Genomic DNA, 22073 nt, shown 5'->3' with positions numbered 1-22073 from the left:
ATTTCCTTGGCACCTGGCATGCACTTTTACTAATATATTGCTTTACATATGTTTAAAGTCCTGGTCATCTGCTATGTATTTGTTGTTAATAATTTGCACATTTGTTTTTTTTTTTATGTGTGCATGGTGTAATTGTAGCCATGCTGAGTGGTCTCACCCTAAAGTGTACCTGTTATTTAAAGACAAACTATTTGTACAATATAGTACTCAATATTGAACTTTACGGACTGAGACTGGGATGCCATTAAAGTTCATGTGCATGCAGTCACATAGTGTATACTGTGTGTGTGTGTGTGTGTGTATATCTCTCTCTCTCTCTCTCTCTCCCCCTCTCTCTCTCTCTCTCTCTCTCTCTCTCTCTCTCTCTCTCTCTCTCTCTCTCTATATATATATATATATATATATATAGAGAGAGAGAGAGAGAGAGAGAGAGATACACACACAGTATACACTATGTGACTGCATGCACATGAACTTTAATGGCATCCCAGTCTCAGTCCGTAAAGTTCAATATTGAGTTGGCCCACCCTTTACATCTATAACAGCTTCCACTCTTCTGGGAAGGCTGTCCACAAGGAAGGTTTAGGAGTGTGTCTATGGGAATGTTTGGCCATAAAATAACTCAAAACACAACCATTAATGTCTAAACCTCAAGTTTAGTACTTTAGTAAAGTGAGTACACCCCTAAGTGAAAATGTCCAAATTGGGCCCAATTAGCCATTTTCCCTCCCCAGTGTCATGTGACTCATTAGTGTTACAAGGTCTCAGGTGTGAATGGGGAGCAGGTGTGTTACATGTGGTGTTGTCGATCTCACTCTCTCATACTGGTCACTGGAAGTTCAACATGGCACCTCATGGCAAAGAACTCTCTGAGGATCTGAAAAAAAAGAATTGTTGCTCTACATAAAGATGGCCTAGGCTATAATAAGATTGCCAAGACCCTGAAACTGAGCTGCAGCGGTTTAACAGGACAGGTTCCACTCAGAACAGGCCTCGCTATGGTAAACCAAAGAGGTTGAGTGCACATGCTCAGTGTCATATCCAGAGGTTGTCTTTGGGAAATAGAGGTATGAGTGCTGCCAGCATTGCTGCAGAGGTTGAAGGGGTGGGGGGTCAGCCTGTCAGTGCTCAGACCATACGCCGCACACTGCATCAAATTGGTCTGCATGGCTGTTGTCCCAGAAGGAAACCTCTTCTAAAGATGATGCACAAGAAAGCCTGCAAACAGTTTGCTGAAGACAAGCAGACTAAGGACATGGATTACTGGAACCATGTCCTGTGGTCTGATGAGACCAAGATAAACGTATTTGGTTCAGATGGTGTCAAGCGTGTGTGGGGGCAACCAGGTGAGGAGTACAAAGACAAGTGTGTCTTGCCTACAGTCAAGCATGGTGGTGGGAGTGTCATAGTCTGGGGCTGCATTGGCACCGGGGAGCTTCAGTTCATTGAGGGAACCATGAATGACAACATGTACTGTGACAAACTGAGGCAGAGCATGATCCCCTCCCTTCAGAGACTGGACCGCAGGGCAGTATTCCAACATGATAACTACTCCAAACACACCCCCAAGACGAACTCTGCCTTGCTAAAGAAGCTGAGGGTAAAGGTGATGGACTGCTCAAACATGTCTCCAGACCTAAACCCTATTGAGCATCTGTGGGGCATCCCCAAATGGAAGGTGGAGGAGCGCAAGGTCTCTACCATCCACCAGCTCCATGATGTCATCATGGAGGAGTGGAAGAGGACTCCAGTGGCAACCTGTGAAGCTCTGGTGAACTCCATGCCCAAGAGGGTTAAGGCAGTGCTAGAAAAAAATGGTGGCCACACAAAATATTGACACTTTGGGCCCAATTTGGACATTTTCACTTAGGGGTGTACTCACTTTTGTTGCCAGGGGTTTCCACATTAATGGCTGTGTGTTGAGTTATTTTGAGAGAACAGCAAATTTACACTGTTATACAAGCTGTACACTCACTACTTTACATTGTAGCAAAGTGTCATTACTTCAGTGTTGTCACATGAAAAGGTATAAGAAAATATTTATAAAAATGTGTGGGGTGTACTCACTTTTGTGAGATACTGTATACATTTATATAAATATCTTTTTAAATCGGGAAATTAGAATGTCATCATATGTAAATTTAACAATAATTACACAATATTTTGAAATGTGAACACCTGACCATTGTACCTGATTGAGTTTAGGTGTCCCAGTCAAGGTAAGTATTAATGCTACAAAGACATTCTAGACAATTGTGTGTTTCCAAACTTGTGACAACAGTTTGGGGAAGGTTCCCTTTTCTGTTCCAGTATGACTGTGCCCCTGTGTACAAAGCCAGCTCCATAAGGACATGGCTTAATGAGTTTGGTGGAGGAGGAACTCAAGTGCCACAAAGTTCTGACTTCACCTACTGAACACCTTTGGGATTGACTGAAATGTGGAATGCGAGCCAGCTCTTCTCCTCCCACATCAGCACCTCAACCTAACAAATACTTTTTTGGCTGAATTGGGTACAAATTCCACAGACACAATCCAAAATCTTGTGGGAAGCCTTCCAGAAGGGTGGAGGCTGTTATAGCTGCAAAGCGGGAACCAACTCCATGTTAATGTCCATGAGTTTGGAATGGGATGTTCAATAAACTCATGCAGATGTGATGGTGAGGTTGCCACAAACTTTTGCTTTATAGTATATATGATTTTTTATAGTATGGAAAACTCTACCTTAATATATTCAGCTAAAAAAAATGAGATCAACCACTTCCTCTGTTTTAGACTGTCTACAACAGTGGTTCTCAACATTATTAAGACCAATGCCCAGTAACTTCTTTCAATCCTTTCATGCCTTATAAAAAACAGTTTATACTCACACAATAAAAATAGGGGCATAAAAATATGTATTGAAATGCAGGACGGCTCTGGATGGGGCTGGGTCTCACTTTGTGGAGGGGTAAGGGGACTCTGCATCACACTCAGTAGCCCTGTAAGGGATGTGCTTACTGGAGGCAGCCAGGAGCAACTGTGTGGGAAGGGGTCTCTGAAGGAGACTAGGGGTCTAGTAGGCTAGGGACTTTGCAGGGACACTGTGGGAGACTGGAAGGCACTACAGGGGCTGGGGTGCATTGTGGTATACTGTTCAAGACTGGGGGCACTATAAAGCACTGAGGGGGTCAGTAACAGGTGAATGGGGCACTGCATGGGGCTGGGGGATACTGTGAGAGGTTAAGCAGGGGGCCTGGGGTAACAGTGGAACGTTGATTTCAGGGGCACTTTGGCCCGCTATGGGAGGTTGGGTGGCATTATGGGAGGCTGGGTGGCACTGTGGCAGGTTAGGTGATCTGCAGCTAGTTGGAGGCCCTGGAGGAGGGAGGTCATGATCTGGCCACTGGCCTACACAACCTATTGATGCCTAATGTCATGTCTACTTTTCTTCAAGACCACCAATTCCTCCTCAGTCGATAGGATGCATCTATATTACATTTCTTTAAACCATTAATTGGTTACCTCCATTGTATTCAAATGGTAGGTAATCTTTATTAAAAAAAAAAAACACCTTTCATAATTTGTGCTGGATCTGAAAACCCCCAAACCATAATCCTATGATGCACCTTATGGATATTACCTGTCTTTCCGTGAGATCCAGGTTTACGGCTATTTCATATCGCCTCAACCTCGTCAGGTAGTTGTGGTGGGCAAACTCGGCCTCCAGTTCCCTTATCTGCTCTTTAGTAAATGCCGTCCGCTCTTTCCGAGGTTTACTGTTTACGTCGGATTTGTAGCTTCCCTCCTGGGAATCTGTCAAACAAAAAAATAATAAAATCATTTGTATGTGTGTATTTTCCTGCAAAAGAGGTTTTCAAATCAAACACAGATGGTGAATAAACCGAATGTTAGCAATTTCTCTTAAGTTGGCCTTAGTATGGAATAACTGTATATATATATATATTTTTTTTTTTATTAAAAACACATGACTGTTATCCAAAGTAAATAATAAAAACAAATGCAATATTAATCCTGGATTTTCAGAGCTCCTAAATTGGAGGTACCCCCATATATTGATTCAATAGAAAGGATTTCACTGTGGTTTCCAATGTCTGGGCGTGTTCAGTTGCAATGATTACATTGAATGGCAACAAATGAACAATTAAGTCAACGCACTGAAAATGTCCATTTACTTAGCATTAATGTCAATTGCTGACTTTCTCGAAATGATAGTAATCCAGCTGTATGTCGATCGTCTGGCTCTAAAACCTGAATTCAACATTTCTTTGCTCCCGAAATCTTTTAGTTTTTTATTTTTATTTTTGCACAATGTTTTTTATTAAAGTTTTAAAGTGTACAAAAAAAAGAAACCTGCAACTGCAAGAGGAGCATAACAAATCAAGTAAACACATGGGGTTTGCCTCGCAGGACAGTAGGGTATCCACATACATCATTTCTCAACATAAAGTTCTTAAGTCAGTAAGTTATTCACTGTACCAGTCTATCCAAGGTTGCCAAGCTTTCTCAAAAGTCTTCAAGGAATCTGTTCTAAGAGCTATTAGTCTTTCAAAGGCATAGTGGGGTTGACCAATAGATATGACCTCTGACAGACTGGGTGCCAGCTCTCCTTCACTTTTTTTTTAACAATCCCTTACATACCTAAGGTTAGGCCCACAGTACCCTATGCTCTGAAAAGAGGGGTGTACTCACTTTTGTGAGATACTGTATATGGGCACTGTGATGGTGATGACTGATGTATATGGGCACTGTGATGGTGATGACTGATGTATATGGGCACTGTGATGGTGATGACTGATGTATATGGGCACTGTGATGGTGATGCCTGATGTATATGGGCACTGTGATGGTGATGCCTGATGTGAGGGGACAGTGTGATATGACTTGTTCATTCCACGACTTAGTTGGGGTAGACGGAACACTTTGGTGGGGGTGCGTCAGCCATGCCTCTTGACCTTTGACCTCTGGGGACATGCCTGCTGACCTTTGACCTTTGGAGGAGGTCCCTATTCCAATCCCTGAGTCCTAACCTAGTTCTTCAAGGGGAAACCTTAACCCTAATATGGGCACTGTGATAGGGGAACATGGTATGAGGGGGCACTCTGATGGGGACACATGATGCAATCTGGTAAGGTCCCCAGTGCATTACTTTGCCCAGGGGCCCATTATGCTATTAAGATTGCACTGTTTTCGAAAAACACTTATTTACATATGTATTCTGGGTCAATGGCTCAAAGTTTTGAAGAAAGAGGATCGGCATGACAGCCAAACAATTATCATTTCCAGAAGAAGAGATCAACAATAGTAAGATTACCTTAAAGCTGGCCAAAGAAAATAAAGAATAATACACCTCACACCTCTCACAAGTAATGATAAAATAAACTGAGTTTTCATTTCCCTAAAATTTCACACAAAATTGGAAAATGTTTACAAAATTTAGTTGTTTGGGCAAAACGCATTGTAATCAATTGGAAAGGCAAAATTATGGTGATTTATTGAGGGTGCAATGGGCTTGAAATAACTCCCAAGGGTCACAAAAGTTGCTTTTAACTATCTTGGACCTATTGTTATGCCCCATACACACGATCGGACTTTCCGACAACAAAACCGTGGATTTTTGCTCGAATTATGTTGGCTCAAACTTGTCTTGCATACACACGGTCACACAAATGTTGGCCAACAATTACGAACGTGGGAACATGGTGACATACCAGACGTACAGTACGACGAGCCGAGAAAAAGGAAGTTCAATAGCTAGTGCAGCTCCTTCTGCTTGATTCCGAGCATGTATGAACTTTTGTGCGTCGGACTTGTGTACACACGATCGGAAATTCCGACAACAAAGTTTTGTTGGCGGAAAATTTGAGAACCTGTTAGCCAACATTTGTTGGTAGAAAGTCCGACAACAAATGTCCGATGGAGCGTACACACGGTCGGACTTTCAGCCAACAAGCTCACATCCAACATTTGTTGTCGGAAAATCCGATCGTGTGTACGGGGCATAACATAACTATTGCAGTGCTGCTTGTGAGATGCGATAAAAAAAAAAAATCTCAGTCTGCTGTCATGTCTTCGAGAACCCAATTGCTTAAATGAAAACATCTGGCGATACGAGGGATCTTCAAAAAAAGTTTCTGCACTTTTATATTTTTCGTTGGAAGCGGCGAAGGCGCGAGGAATAGTAATTGGTCATGTCTGAGAGTTGGTACGACGTTGGCTAAAATGCATCGCAAAGGAAGGTGACGATATAGAAAAGTGATGTCATTTGTTTTTAAAAAATTCATAATAAAAACGAGTTTTTTTTTTTTTTAAATTTGGAGAATAATCAAATGAAAAGTCAGGTGCCTGAGGGACTTTATATTTTTAACTAGAGAAGTGACAACTATCATTTAATTGGTTGTTTTTGAACTTTCAGGTCTTGTTTGTAAAGAGCGATGGAGCGGCTCTCAAGCAGTGAACTGTAGAGGTCAACAGCTGGTACGCAGATTCATTGGCACTGATCATTTGGGTTGTAAATATAAGTTTTGAAGCTTTTATGTGATTTACTTATTTATTTATTTATTTATTTTAAATACAGCTTTCTATCCCATATAATGGAATATTATGGTGTCCACATGTGCTAATTCATTATTAATTTCAATGGTCTGGCATGTAGAAAAAGTATACTAATATTTTTAATTTCTATCATCAAACTGATTGGATTAAATTAACACAGTTATGATCAGTAATAATATCAAAAACTGCAATACAACGTAAAATATGTATGGGTAGCCATCAAAAAAGAATTTTCCTGATGTTAATGTTACCTAAGAACCTGTAATAACATTTGTCATTTCCTTTTCCTTCTATGCCCATGCGGTTGCAGATATTTGTATTTCTTAAAATCTAATACAAAGGTATTTTAAAAAAAAAATTTGCCAAAAAATTCTTTTAAAAAATTTGCACTTGAAAAAATGGACAATTCATTGATCAGTTGGAAATAATTTTTGCCTCCTAGAGGAAACTGAACCAGGTTATGAAGTTGTTTTTATACCTTCCTTATGATAATCTGGGTTTAGGGAATTGCATAAAAATTCAAGGTCTACTTATCTGAAGCCCCAACTCTTCATTAAAACTCCATTTAAAGGCTAAAAAAAGAAATTAAAAGAAAAAATATCCGGACTTCTGAACAACTTCTGAAGGTGGTAGTGTCATCACTGAGTCTCATCGCTGCCTCTTGGTATAGCTGAGCTCCCAAAATCCCATGAGAAATGCACTCCCTATGTTTTTTATTTTATTTTATTTTTAATTTTTTTCCATTTAAGCCTTTTACAACCAGAGGTCATCGTTGCCTAGATGTCAGGGCCAAATTTAGCAGCGTCAGCACGCATCAGTTATTTTGACAATAACTTTATGGCTTATTTGCATACCTAAATAATGTTTAGATATTTTAAGTTTTTTATTATATGTTTTTTTTTGGCATGCTGTTTTAATAAAAACTCCACTCTGTTTTTTTTAAAGGCTGAAAAATGAGCAAGAATGTAAAAAAAAATATATATATATATTAATATTTATTTTAAAAACTGCAATTTAATCTGACAATTGCACATATTAAACATATCGCAATGAAGCCTCCAGCTAGTGATCACATAATCAGTAGCCACTCTGATTGGTTACAGATCATCAGTGGAGACCAGAGCTGTCAGTGACAACCAGTATTGTAATGGTCATTCCCTGATGCAAAGTGTTGCCTGGTGGCTTTTAAAGGACCTATCCCCTTATTAAGCCTTAGTTACGGTAATTGTAATCAGCCCCAATTAACTCCTTCTTCCCCTTGTCCATTTAGCTATTATTTTTCAGCTTTAAAAAAAAAAATCTATTGTTTTTTAAAATTTATATGCATTTGTTTATTTTCCTTTGTATGTATTGCTATATTTTCTTCCATAAAAATTTGCCAGATTGAAAAATAAACTTTTTTTTTTTCATTTGTAAATATCTTTACTATGCTTTATATTTAAACACATTTTTGTATAATTTTCAGAGGGACAAAGTATAAATTATAGAAAAAAAAACTATACTTTTTATTTACAGCAGAACAACAAAAACACTAACAATATAGAAAAAAAAAAACAAAACAATTATTTTATTATTATTTATTTTTGTGTATATGTCACATAGAACATAAAATAATTTTTGCAAGACAATATTGCCAAATGAAAAGGCTAATTTGTCCCCAAAACAATCATTTGTGTATTACTTTGTTACCCTAAAGGGGATCTTAAGTCAGTTTTTAAAAATAATACAAATTCTGTAGCTGGTGACTTTTAAGAAAGGGACGCTTGCCAGTCCAGGGATCCACCAAGGCCAGTTCTTCGCCGGTCTTGGGTCCCCGCGCCACCATATTGACTGTGGGAAGCTGGCTGTGATGCCCTGAGGCTCCGCAGCCAGTTCCCGACTGCGCATGCGCTGCGCCCTGTGAATGGTCCTGCAGCCTCCTGAGATCTGTGACATGTCCCGGAAGGTTATAAGCAGGGGGGGGGGGAGAGCATCCGCTCAGATCACCCAGGCAATACCTGCAGAAGTTGGAGCGGGAACCTGCATGATATAAAACTTTTTTTGGGGGGGGGCAAACAAACCCCGCCCCCCCCCCCAGGTCTGCACTCACCCCTTCACCACCGCAGCTTCCCCGGCTTCCTCAGCTTCTCCCCCCGGCCAACCCGATCCACCTCCTGATTGGCCAGGAGGTGAAGAGGAGAAGCCGGAAGACAATGGCGAATGTTAATTCACTAGTGTCACAAGTGGGTGGGTTTGGGGCGCAGAGCCCAACCTTTGTCAAGCCAAGCCTGCGCTGCTCACAAACAGTTGATAAGCGGATCTGGCTATTTTTCAGGCGATGAGGGCGGAATTGAATGTTGAGGGCACCGGTGATTGGTTAGGTGTTATGTCTGCAGCCTGTGTGGTGATTGGTCAGCTCATTAATATAAACCTTGTCCGGGGAGAGTGACTGTTAGTTGCAGGCACAGTCACACCGGCCCCTCTCCCTCACCATGACCGACAAACAGCAGACCGTTGGCCCGCTAAAGAACCTCTTTGCCGGAGGGTTCAGCGGGATGTGCCTGGTGTTCGCCTGACATTCTCTGGACACTATCAAGGGGAGACCGCGGGGGGGGGGGCTCTGTGGGGGGAGGGTGTGGGTCATGTGTAATGATGGGGGTAGTATGGGGGGCCTGTTTAATGATGGGGGTAGAATGGGGGTCCTGTGTAATGTCTGAGTAGTATAGGGGAGGGGGTCATGTGTAATGATGGAGAAGGGGGGTCTTGTGTAATGATGGGGGTAGAATGGGGGTCCTGTGTAATGTTTGGGGTAGTATAGGGGAGGGGGTCATGTGTAATGATGGAAAAGGGGGGTCTTGTGTAAAGATGGAAGTAGTATGGGGGTCCTGTGTAATGTTTGCGGTAGAATGGGGGTCCTGTGTAATGTCTGAGTAGTATAGGGGAGGGGGTCATGTGTAATGATGGAGAAGGGGGGTCTTGTGTAATGATGGGGGTAGTATGGGGGTCCTGTGTAATGATGGGGGTAGAATGGGGGTCCTGTGTAATGTCTGAGTAGTATAGGGGAGGGGGTCATATGTAATAATGGAGAAGGGGGGTCTTGTGTAAAGATGGGGGTAGTATGGGGGTCTTGTGTAATGATGGGGGTAGAATGGGGGTCCTGTGTAATGTTTATGGTAGTATAGGGGAGGGGGTGATGTGTAATGATGGAGAATGGGGTCTTGTGTATTGATGGGGGTAATATGAAGGAAGGGGACCTGTGTAATTATGGGGGTAGTAGGGGGGGGGGGCGAGGTGCAATGATGAAGGAGAGGAGTCCTGTGTAATGATTATTATTATTTTATTTTTTTTTAGATAAGTCTTTGTGTGTTTGTTTTTTGGGATTTTGGGGTGGAGAGTGAATTTGCATGGGGGGTGGGGACAAGAAAATGTTTACCCAGGGTGCAATCAATATTAAAGACGGCACTGGTGACAGTATTACTGACCTAACAAAGGTTGGCACATCCACCTTGAAGTCGGTATAATTTGGGCTGTCAGTTGGCAGATCTTGGTGTCATTTTGGTGAAAGAGTTTGGAGACCAATCTTTGCCAAGTTTTTACCCAGGTATTTCAACAAGTTGAATAGTTTTTTTTTTTTTTTTTTTTTTTTATCACAACCACCTTTCAGAGTCCCACTGAGCTCCAACTATAATTGTTTGGATCAATTTTGAATCTACTCATTTCATGGGGGTTGTGATGATCAGGTCTTTAATGCTCTCCATAGGACTCAAAGACAACCTTGTCTGGTTGATGGACACATTCAATATCACACATGAAGATTCTCCGGCTTGGTCTCTGTGCGCAAACGTTCTTCAAACCTCTCAGGCATTCGATGTCTAGGGGGACAATCAACCTAACATGTTCGAAAACCTTAATTGGTCAACAATTGTCCTCCTTGAGTACCTGCAGCATCTACCAACTCCTCCAACCTTCTCTGTCCCTTCCCTAACCAAACTGAAGACTCCTGGTGGAACTCTCAGATATCGGAAGGCGGTCTATTTGTACTATAATGGCTGTCTAGAGAGCCAATTACATTTATTGCTTCTAAATATTTCACAATGTTGGCCTATGTTATGCCAGATCTTTAAAAGATTTGCTGGTGTTAAACTTGCATACAATTCAGGAAAAAAGAACAAAACAATTCTAAGCTTTTAAAAAAGACAACATGGTGCATCTGCAATCCTCCTATTCATTTTGTTGTGCAGTATGAATTTTAAGTGCTATTTTTTTTTTTTTTTACCCCCCTTTTTTTTTTTTTTTACCTCTCCAAAATCATTGTTTTTCCTTTTAAATGCAAGTCACTGTAAATCTCTTGTTTTTGAAACTTGGTTCTGGAAATATCCTGACTTCATAGCCCTCCGGGGACTGTGGGATGGGAGATACCATCCCACCCTGACCTTATGGTCTTTTTTCATATCCTATGAGGCTGGGCCCTCATGCTTTCTCACCGGTGGAAAAAGGGTTGGAGACCCAAAACAAAAAAAAAAATATTGGCTGGTTTTTCGAACAAGCTTCCATCTGTTGTACAGATGTTGCTCCTTGCTCAACAGTCGTGTCCTGCTTTATAAGGACTGCTTTTTCCTGAATGCCCTATGATAGATGTGGAAGTCAAAATCGTTTGGCCCCTGGGAATTGGAGGAGATGACCCGCTGTCCTCCCTTCATCTATACATCTGGTGTACAATATGCTAATACAAGAGGTATATTAAATTCTGTGATCCACTGAACTCCAAGGTGACAGAACACAGAACTGACAGGATTTTGTTACTTAATGATGAAAATTGTTTTTTATATATATATAAATTTACAGTATATAGAAATACAAGGTGAACACAGATTTAAGGTAATGAACACAAGATTAGGATATTAGACAATAGGCTTCAACAAGGGTCAAGTAACTAAACCCAAAAGTGTTGCCAGTTTGTTGCCTGTTTTTGAAAGTTTTGAAATATTGAAAGCTTGTTATCCTTAATGGATTAATAAAGAAGACGAGCTCTGCAGCTACTTTGCATTACTTTTGTATGTGGGAACTGTAGATGGGTTCCAGCTGGTGGGTGTGCGGTAAACTTTTCACTGAGCTTATATATATATATATATATATATATATATATATATATATGATTATTGTTTGTAGCAAGAGATTTAAAAATGAGCCGCCCCTGATTCTCTCTTACTCCGCCGCGCCAAAGAAAAGTGAAAAACTGTATTACTAATGTGTAAATGAATACAAAATGTGTACATGCACAGTGTACAGTGAAAAGCTGCCACCTAAATAAATACGTGAAAATTGTTCAGAACCCCAAAACTATACCGCTCACATGTGTACAGATAGAGATAGTGGCGCTAATGCATATAGTGTAAAATTATGAGTCAAAACAGCATGATACCTACGACCCTCTAATTCTACATGAAAAAACAGTACTATAAATATAAATATATATATATATAACACCCAGTGAGAAGTGTCAATATAAATATTAAAAATAAAATTAAATATAAAAATAAAAAATAAAGATCATAGACTGTGATAAATAAATAATCAAGCACAACAGTTGTTTTTCAATCTTCTTGTGTGATAAATCTTCTACTCTTCCACCACACCACCGTGATAGTGACACCACTCCCTCTGAAGAGCGCACTCACCAGATTGGGATCCCATTTGAAGAAGTCTTTTGGACGAAACATGTCTGGGGCGTGGTTACACGGCATTCCATCACACTGACATTAGACGCCGCTGGCTGAGGAGGACTACACCGATCGAACTGCTGGGCCTTAGAAGGTTGGGTGAGACGTACACGAGTATATACTTTGGTCCGCTGTGACCGCGGTGCACCGTTGGATCATTAATCCTGTTGTTTGCTGTGGATTTGTTCAAAGGCTTATTTGTTTCAGTTTAAAAGTGAGTGTAACCATTGAAGTGTGTTTGGAGTGATTTTAATAAATCTGTCAAAACGGTATCACGCTATGTGGAGCATTTGTTTTTCACATATGGAGCTGGCTTGATTGGAGTCACAGTTCATCACATGCAACCCAGGTGTGGTTCAATTGCTGTTTTGCCGAACACGAGAGTGGGAGGCTATACAGTCTGGTGAGTGCGCTCTTCAGAGGGAGTGGTGTCACTATCACGGTGGTGTGGTGGAAGAGTAGAAGATTTATCACACAAGAAGATTGAAAAACAACTGTTGTGCTTGATTATTTATTTATCACAGTCTATGATCTTTATTTTTTATTTTTATATTTAATTTTATTTTTAATATTTATATTGACACTTCTCACTGGGTGTTAAATATATATTTATAGTACTGTTTTTTCATGTAGAATTAGAGGGTCATAGGTATCATGCTGTTTTGACTCATAATTTTACACTATATGCATTAGCGCCACTATCTCTATCTGGGATTCTGAGCAATTACTGTATATATGATTATTATTAATATTATTGTTACATATGATATATATACTGTATATATAAAAAATATTATTAATATATATATATATACTATAATAGTAATAATAATAATAATAATATTGACTGTGGATGGGTTCCATTGCAGCTGATGGATGTGCGGTAAACCTTTCACTGAGCTTTTATATACAGTGTGTATATTAGATATGTAATAATTAAAAAAAAAAAAAAAAATATATATATATATATATATATATATATATATATATATATATATATATACATATACTGTATATATAAAAAATATTATATATATATATATATATATATATATATATATATATATTTTTTTTTTTTAAATTTATTTATTTATTATTACATATCTAATATACACACTGTATATAAAAGCTCAGTGGAAGGTTTACCGCACATCCATCAGCTGCAATGGAACCCATCCACAGTCAATATTATTATTATTATTACTATTATAGTATAAATATATAAATATATATATATATATATATATATATATATATATATATATATATATATATATATATATATAGTGTATCTCACAAAAGTGAGTACACCCCTCACATTTTTGTAAATATTTTATTCTATCTTTTCATGTGACAACACTGAAGAAATGACACTTTGCTACAATGTAAAGTAGTGAGTGTACAGCTTGTATAACAGTGTAAATTTGCTGTCCCTTCAAAATAACTCAACACACAGCCATTAATGTCTAAACCGCTGGCAACAAAAGTGAGTACACCCCTAAGTGAAAATGTCCAAATTGGGCCCAATTAGCCATTTTCCCTCCCTGGTGTCATGTGACTTGTTAGTGTTACAAGGTCTCAGGTGTGAATGGGGAGCAAGTGTGTTAAATTTGGTGTTATCTCTCATACTGGTCACTGGAAGTTCAACATGGCACCTCATGACAACTCTCTGAGGATCTGAAAAAAAATAATTGTTGCTCTACATAAAGATGGCCTAGGCTATAAGAAGATTGCCAAGACCCTGAAACTGAGCTGCAGCACGGTGGCCAAGACCATACAGAGATTTAACAGGACAGGTTCCACTCAGAACAGGCCTTGCCATGGTTGACCAAAGAAGTTGAGGTCACGTGCTCAGCGTCATATCCAGAGGTTGTCTTTGGTAAATAGACGTATGAGTGCTGCCAGCATTGCTGCAGAGGTTGAAGGGGTGGGGGGTCAGCCTGTCAGTGCTCAGACCATACGCCGCACACTGCATCAAATTGGTCTGCATGCCTGTCATCCCAGAAGGAAGCCTCTTCTAAAGATGATGCACAAGTAGGACCGCAAACAGTTTGCTGATAACAAGCAGACTAAGGACATGGATTACTGGAACCATGTCCTGTGGTCTGATGAGACCAAGATAAATTTATTTGGTTTAGATGGTGTCAAGCGTGTGTGGCGGCAACCAGGTGAGGAGTACAAAGACAAGTATGTCTTGCCTACAGTCAAGCATGGTGGTGGGGGTGTCATGGTCTGGGGCTGCATGAGTGCTGCTGGCACTGGGGAGCTACAGATCATTGAGGGAACCATGAATGCCAACATGTACTGTGATATACTGAAGCAGAGCATGATCCCCTCCCTTCGGAGACTGGGCCGCAGGGCAGTATTCCAACATGATAATGCCCCAAACACCTCCAAGACGACCACTGCCTTGCTAAAGAAGCTGAGGGTAAAGGTGATGGACTAGCCAAGCATGTCTCCAGACCTAAACCCTATTGATCATCTGTGGGACATCCTCAAACAGAAGGTGGAGGAGCGCAAGGTCTCTAACATCCACCAGCTCCATGATGTCATCATGGAGGAGTGGAAGAGGACTCCAGTGACAACCTGTGAAGCTCTGGTGATCTCCATCAAGAGGGTTAAGGCAGTGCTGGAAAATAATGGTGGCCACACAAAATATTGACACTTTGGGCCCAATTTGGACATTTTCACTTAGGGGTGTACTCACTTTTGTTGCCAGCAGTTTAGACATTAATGGCTGTGTGTTGAGTTATTTTGAGGGGACAGCAAATTTACACTGTTATACAAGCTGTACACTCACTACTTTACATTGTAGCAAAGTGTCATTTCTTCAGTGTTGTCACATGAAAAGATAGAATAAAATATTTACAAAAACGTGAGGGGTGTACTTACTTTTGTGAGATACTGTATGCAGTATACACACACTGTTTAGCCAGCCTCGCAATTTACACATCTCTGATTGGCTTATTGATTTTCCCAGGAGTCTGCATTAAATCAGATGTTAGGCATCCTCTGCAACAAAAAAAAAAATCATTTTTGATAAGACACTTCCTAATTAACTACTTCCACAGGGATGCAGGCACTGCAGCTTTTCTCATCAGAACACTGAGTGTGCCTCAGGTGATTATAATGAACCAGACCCTCCCATTCAAAAATCAGTCTGCACAGGACATGATGATACAAACAGCTATTTCTTCAGAGCAGAAAAATAAGAATGTAGGAATCTGCAACAAAGTTTGGTAAAATCCCTGCAATGTACACAGATCACCCAGAGGGGGGTGTTTTTTTTTCTCAGCAAAAGCGGAGTTACTCCTCAAATATCAGTGCTGGCTAAGGGCAAAAAAAAAATGTGCATGTCAAGCGTCTGATCATACCATGCTGAGATGCACGTGTTTTTATGAGTTGGTTCGCGTTGCTTTCAATGCATCTCAACACTAAAAAAATAGATCTTGTTGAATTTTGACAGTACACTATTTGCCTCGGTCTGTGGTGATGGACTGCAGAACACAGTATTATGTGCGTTAGGATGTAATTAAAGCAGAACTCCAGACAAAAATAAGATAAAAATGAATAGCACATTAACCGCTTCAGCCCCAGAAGATTTTACCCCCTTCCTGACCAGAGCACTGACCATTGCGCGGTCGTGCCGCGCTGCACCCAAACAAAATTGAAGTCCTTTTTTTCCCACAAATAGAGCTTTCTTTTGGTGGTATTTGATCACCTCTGCGATTTTTATTTTTTGCGCTATAAACAAAAAAAAGAGCGACAATTTTGAAAAAAAAGCAATATTTTTTACTTTTTGCTATATTAAATATCCCCAAAAAATATATAAAAAAACCACATTTTTTCCTCAGTTTAGACCGATATGTATTCTTCTACATAATTTTGGTAAAAAATAAAAAATCGCAATAAGCATATATTGATTGGTTTGCGCAAAAGTTATAGCGTCTACAAAATAGGGGATAGGTTTATGGCATTTTTATTATTAATTTTTTTTTATTCGTAATGGAGGCGATCTGCGATTTTTATCGTGACTGCTACATTATGGCGGACACATCGGACACTTCTGACACTATTTTGGGATCATTGGCATTCATACAGCGATCAGTGCTATAAAAATGCACTGATTACTGTGTAAATGACACTGGCAGGGAAGGGGTTAAACACTATTTATTTTTATTTATTTCAGGTACTTATATAGCGCTGTCAATTTACGCAGCGATTTACATATACAAACACTAGGGGGCGATCAAGGGGTTAAGTGTGTTCTAGGGAGTGATTCTAACTCTGCGGGGGGCGTGGCCTACTACTCACAGGACAGCGATCACTGCACCCGATGACAGGGAGGAGTGATCTCTGTCATGTCACTAGGCAGAACGGGAAAATGCCTTGTTTACATAGGCATCTCCCTGTTCTGGGGCTCCGAGATACGATCACTGGTGGACTTCGAGTCCGCGGGTCCCGTGTGCACGACCATGCTGTATGCGGTGGGCGCGCGCCCCCCCCCCCCGCCAATTAAAGGGGACGCACAGGTACACCCATTTGCCCACCGCTGCCATTGTGCCGACGTATATCGGCGTGCAGCGGTCGGCAAGTGGTTAAAAGATAAGATAGCAAAACAAGCTTTTACTGCAATATTCAGCTGTAATCCAGAGATTTCCCCCTTGATGTTCTTTTTTTTCCTGCCACTAGATGTCTCCAGTCTAATAGCCAGCATCATCCCACCTACTTACTCTGAGCCCAGGTTGTTATGGACCCGCCCCCCAGCATGTGACTGGACAGTGAAAGGAAAAGCAGCACAGTGAGAAGTGCATCTGTCTGTGTGTGAATAAGCCATCACTGTGCCTCAGGCAGGCCATAGACGCTGAGAATTTCTTTACTGCAACTCGTGGTTCGCATGATTCCCCCAGCAACACAGCCAGCGCTGACAGGAGAATCCCTCCTGCTGAGCCACTGTCTTCTCCCGGGGGGGGGGGGGGTGGGGTTGCGGGGGAGCCGTCCCCACTGGTAGAAGACAGTGATTATTGCTGGCGGCTATAGCAGCCGCTACTGATATTCGCAAGTGAATCCAGCAGGCTGGTTGTAGCCAAGTTGATCGATCAAATAGGTACATCCAGCCTGCCCATACACGGTTAGAATCTTGGCCAGGATTGAAAGGGTCTATGGTCTGGCTGTTCAGCTTGAGAGCCTGAAATCTGACATGCGTTGTTACATCTCAGTGCTGCTGATCTCCTGCAGCCTCTTTGCAGTCACTTCCTGTCTACATGCACTCCAGTGAAGGCTGCCTTGCGTTTTTCCTGATGGTGACAACAGAGGACCATGCCTGTGTAATGTGTACTGAAAGGGACACTTGTATCTCCATTAAAAGCCCCTGTGACAGGGTGACGATCCAGTAGGATAATTGGAAGCCTGGAAGAGATCATTGTCACCCTATAACAGGAAATACCCAACGAGGACCATCATCAGAAATAAATATGTGCTCTATATCTCTGCAATACATGCACATTTTATTAGGTTTTTTGCCCTTAACCCTTTGAAGAGCCTTTTTTTTGTTTTGTTTTTTTTTGCAGACATATTGAATTGCACATTTGAGGCATTAAGATTGCAAAAAAAAAAAAGAAAAATATTATATATTTTCTAAAAGCAGAGACCCTTTGGAATAAATGCAATTTTTTTTGTCAAATGATTTTTGTGCTACTATTACAATAAATGTTTGTACATAATACACTTCATTTTAACATAGCAAACACAACATGTTGGCGTTTTTTTTTTTTTTGCGCTATAAACAAAAAAAGAGCGACAATTTTGAAAAAAAACAAACTTTTTGCTATAATAAATATCCCCCAAAAAACATATTTTTTCCTCAGTTTAGGCCGATACGTATTCTTCTACATATTTTTGGTAAAAAAAAAAAATCGCAATAAGCGTTTATTGTTTTTTTGCAAAAGTTATAGCTTCTACGAAATAGGGGATAATTTTATGGCATTTTTATTTTTTTTTTTTACTAGTAATGGCGGCGATCAGCGATTTTTATTGGGACTGCGACATTATGGCGGACACATCGGACACTTTTGGCGCGATTTCGGGACCATTCGCATTTATACAGCGATCAGTGCGATTAAAAATGCATGTATAAATGTGACTGGCAGTGAAGGGGTTAACCACTAGGGGGCGCTGTAGGGGTTAAGTGTGTCCTAGGGAGTGATTCTAACTGTGGGGGGGAGGGGCTACGTGTGTGACACGACACTGATCACCCGATTACAGGGAGCAGTGATCAGTGTCCTTGTCACTAGGCAGAACGGGGAGATGCTTGTTTACATCAGAATTTCCCCGTTCTTCCTCTCCGTGAGCCGATCGCGGGTATCCCCGCGGACATCGAGTCCGCGGGACCCGCGATCACACTCACGGAGCTCGCAGCGGGCCCGCAAGCCAGTGAATCTATCAATGGCCACCGCGACCGCCCCCTATTCATACGTCAGGCCCATTTCAGGGCACCGGGTGCATGAATTACAGCGGCGGGGTTTTTTTTTTTTTTTTTGAGGCACCTGATTAGAGCCAGAGGCTCTAATAGGCTTCAAAATAGGGGGGGCTCAGGTCGCAGAGAATGTGAACGGAGCTCGCCCAGGTGTGTTACAACAGCAAATGAATATTCGCTGTTGAAACACTGATCCTCAATCCGGCCAATCAGAGGCGGGTGCGAGACCTAATTTCCGAATGGCCGAAAAGAGAAGACTCCTGATTGGCCACCGAGGAGAAGCGAGGACATACTGTTGCCGCCCCCCCCGCCCCCCAAAAAAAAAATAAATTCCACCATAAAAAAAATATAAATAGATAAAAATTCCATAAATATATCGCATAGTTTGTAGACGCTTTTGCGCAAACCAATCAATATACCATTATTGGGATTTTTACCAAAAAATACATAGACAGAATACATATCGGCTTTGTTGATAAAGAAATTTAATTTTTTTAATTTTTTTTTTTTGGACATATTTTAAAAATTGAATTACATTTTTAATTAAAAATTAAATTAGGCAGGAATTAAAAAATATTGTTTTTTTTTTTTATTGTCGGTCTTTTTTTGTTTACAGCGCAAAAAATAAAAATCGCAGAGGTGATTAAATACCACCAAAAGAAATCTCTATTTGTGGGGAAAAAAAGTACATACATTTTATTTGGGTACAGCGTCGCACAACTGCGCAATTGTCAGTTAAAGTAACGCAGTGCCATATCGCAAAAAATCTCCTGGTCATGAAGGGAGTAAAACCTACCGGAGGTCAAGTGGTTAAAAAAATAAAAAATAAAAGGTGCGGTCTACTACCGCTTTAACGCAGCCCTATGCAGTTTGTTGCGGCACCGTTTTACAAAAGGCTCCTTTCCACGTGTTTCTTGTGGGTAGGGAATGCCATTGAAATGAATGGGCTGTTCTACACACAATCCACTGAAAACGCACAGAACCACATGCGTGCCGAACGATAAGTGCTGCAATAAGCTCTGTTCATTTGAACCCAGCAATCTGCTTCCATTCATCTCTGATCAGTGCTGCCTCTGCGGAAAAAACCCATACTGTACATTCGCTCAGACTCCAAAGGTTACAATGTATATCTATTGGAGATATTTTATCTACAATCCAAAGTTCTCCAGTACAGCTGATATCATATTCCAGGTGAGATGTATTTTATATTAGTTACATGTGTCAGGCTGATTATTAAATACACTATATTACCAAAAGTATTGGGACTCCTGCCTTTACACACACATGAACCTTAACCACTTATCTACCGGGCACTTTCACCCCCTTCCTGCCCAGGCCATTTTTCAGCTTTCAGCGCTGTCACACTTTGAATGATAATTGTGCCGTCATGCTACACTGTAAACATGTTACATTTTTATAATTTTCTTCACACAAATAGAGCTTTCTTTTGGTGGTATGTAATCAACGCTGGGATTTTTATTTTTTCCCGAAAAAAAAAAAAGACCAAAAATGTTGAAAAAAAAAAAAAAGAAATTTTTCTCCTTCACTGATGTGCGCTGATGAGGTGACACTGATGGGCACTAATAAACTGCACTGATGGGCACTGATGAGGTGGCAGTTATGGGTACCGATTAAGTGGCACTGATGAGGAGGCACTAATATTCTGCACTTATGGGTACTGATAGGCGGCACTGATGAGTGGCACTGGTGGGCATTGATAGGTGGCACTGGTGGGCACTGATAGGTGGCACTGACGGGCCCTGATAGCCGGCACTGGTGGGCATTGATAGGTGGCACTGATGGGCATTGATATTGATGGGCTTTACTGGTGGGCATTGATGGGCATCACTGATAGGTGGCACTGAAAGCCAGCACTGACTGGCATCACTAATGGGCACTGATTTCTGGCTGTGGTGGGCACTGATTGCTGGCACTGGTTAGTATGAGTTGCTGGCACTGGTGGTGCTCTAATGTAATCATGGCACTGATCATCAGTGCCCTGATTACATCTCTCACTGTCCCCTGCGAGGAAATGCCGTTGATCGGCTCTCCACGCCACACACTCTGTGATTGGACACAGCCAATCACATGATTAAAGAGCCGCTTTCAGCGGTTCTTTACATAGATCGGGGTCGCGCCGTGTCCTAGCAACACTGCGCGACCGCACAGGAGTGGCCGATTGGGTGCGCCATCATATGACGAGGTCCCCGAACGAGAGCCACACCGCCCCGCCGCCATTTGACAGTGGGCGGGCGGCAAGTGGTTAATGACATCCCAGTCTTAGTCCGTAGGGTTCAATATTGAGTTGGCTCCGCCCTTTGTAGCTATAACAGCTTCAACTCTTCTGGGAAGGCCGTCCACAAGGTATAGGAGTGTGTCTATGGGAATGTTTGACCATAAAATAACTCAACACACAGCCATTAATGTCTAAACCGCAAGCAAGAAAAGTGAGTACACCCCTAAGTGAAAATGTCCAAATTGGGCCCAATTAGCCCAATCATTCTTTCAGGAGCACATTTGTGAGGTCAGGCACTGATGTGGACGAGAAGGCCTGGCTCGCAGTCTCTGCTCTAGTTCATCCCAAAGGTGTTCTATCGGGTTGAGGTCAGGACTCTGTGCAGGCCAGTCAAATTCCACCACCCAAAACTCACTCATCCATGTCTTTGTGGTCCTTGCTTTGTGCACTGGTCCAAATCATTTGGTGGAGGGGGGATTATGGTGTGGGGTTGCTTTTCAGATGTTGGGCTTTGGCCCCTTAGTTCCAGTGAAGGGAACTCTTAAGGCGTCAGCATACCAAGACATTTTGGACAATTTCAGGCTCCCAACTTTGTGGGAACAGTTTGGGGATGGCCCCTTCCTGTTCCAACATGACTGCGCACCAGTGCACAAAGCAAGGTCCATAAAGACATGGAGGAGCGAGTTTGGGGTGGAGGAACTTGACTGGCCTGCACAGAGTCCTGACCTCAACCCGATAGAACACCTTTGGGATGAATTATGCCGCGTACATACGACCGGTTTTGCCAGTCAAACTAAAGCCCGACCGTCCAGAATGCTGTGACGTACAACACTTACGACGGGACTAGAAAAAGGAAGTTCAATAGCCAGTAGCCAATAGCTTCCGTCTTGTACTTACATCAGAGCATGCGTCGTTTTTGGTCTGTCGGAGCAGCATACAGACGATCGGTTTTCCTGATAGGAATTGGTTCCTTCGGAAATATTTAGAACATGTTCCACTTCTAGGTCCGTCAGAATTTTCAAAAAAAAAAGTCAGATGAGGCATACACAAGATCGGAATAGACGATGAAAAGCTTCCATAAGACTTTTTCTGTTGGACATTCCGCTCATG

The 22073-nt window shown here is 41.4% G+C and overlaps 1 protein-coding gene across 1 annotated transcript in view; it reads right to left on the bottom strand.

Annotated features, from left to right (window-relative positions):
• Positions 1 to 22073, bottom strand: part of MEOX2 (mesenchyme homeobox 2) — a 151017-nt gene that overhangs the window by 25992 nt on the left and 102952 nt on the right. Inside the window, exon 2 of the mRNA XM_073629522.1 lies at positions 3621 to 3793. Within this exon, the coding sequence (XP_073485623.1) occupies positions 3621 to 3793 (173 nt within the window). The remainder of the gene's footprint in view (positions 1 to 3620; positions 3794 to 22073) is intronic.

Source organism: Aquarana catesbeiana, linkage group LG05 (genome assembly GCF_042186555.1).
Source record: "Aquarana catesbeiana isolate 2022-GZ linkage group LG05, ASM4218655v1, whole genome shotgun sequence".
Lineage (NCBI taxonomy): Eukaryota > Metazoa > Chordata > Amphibia > Anura > Ranidae > Aquarana > Aquarana catesbeiana.
Note: the sequence above shows the minus strand (reverse complement) of the source record. Positions and strands in the feature narration are given on the sequence as shown.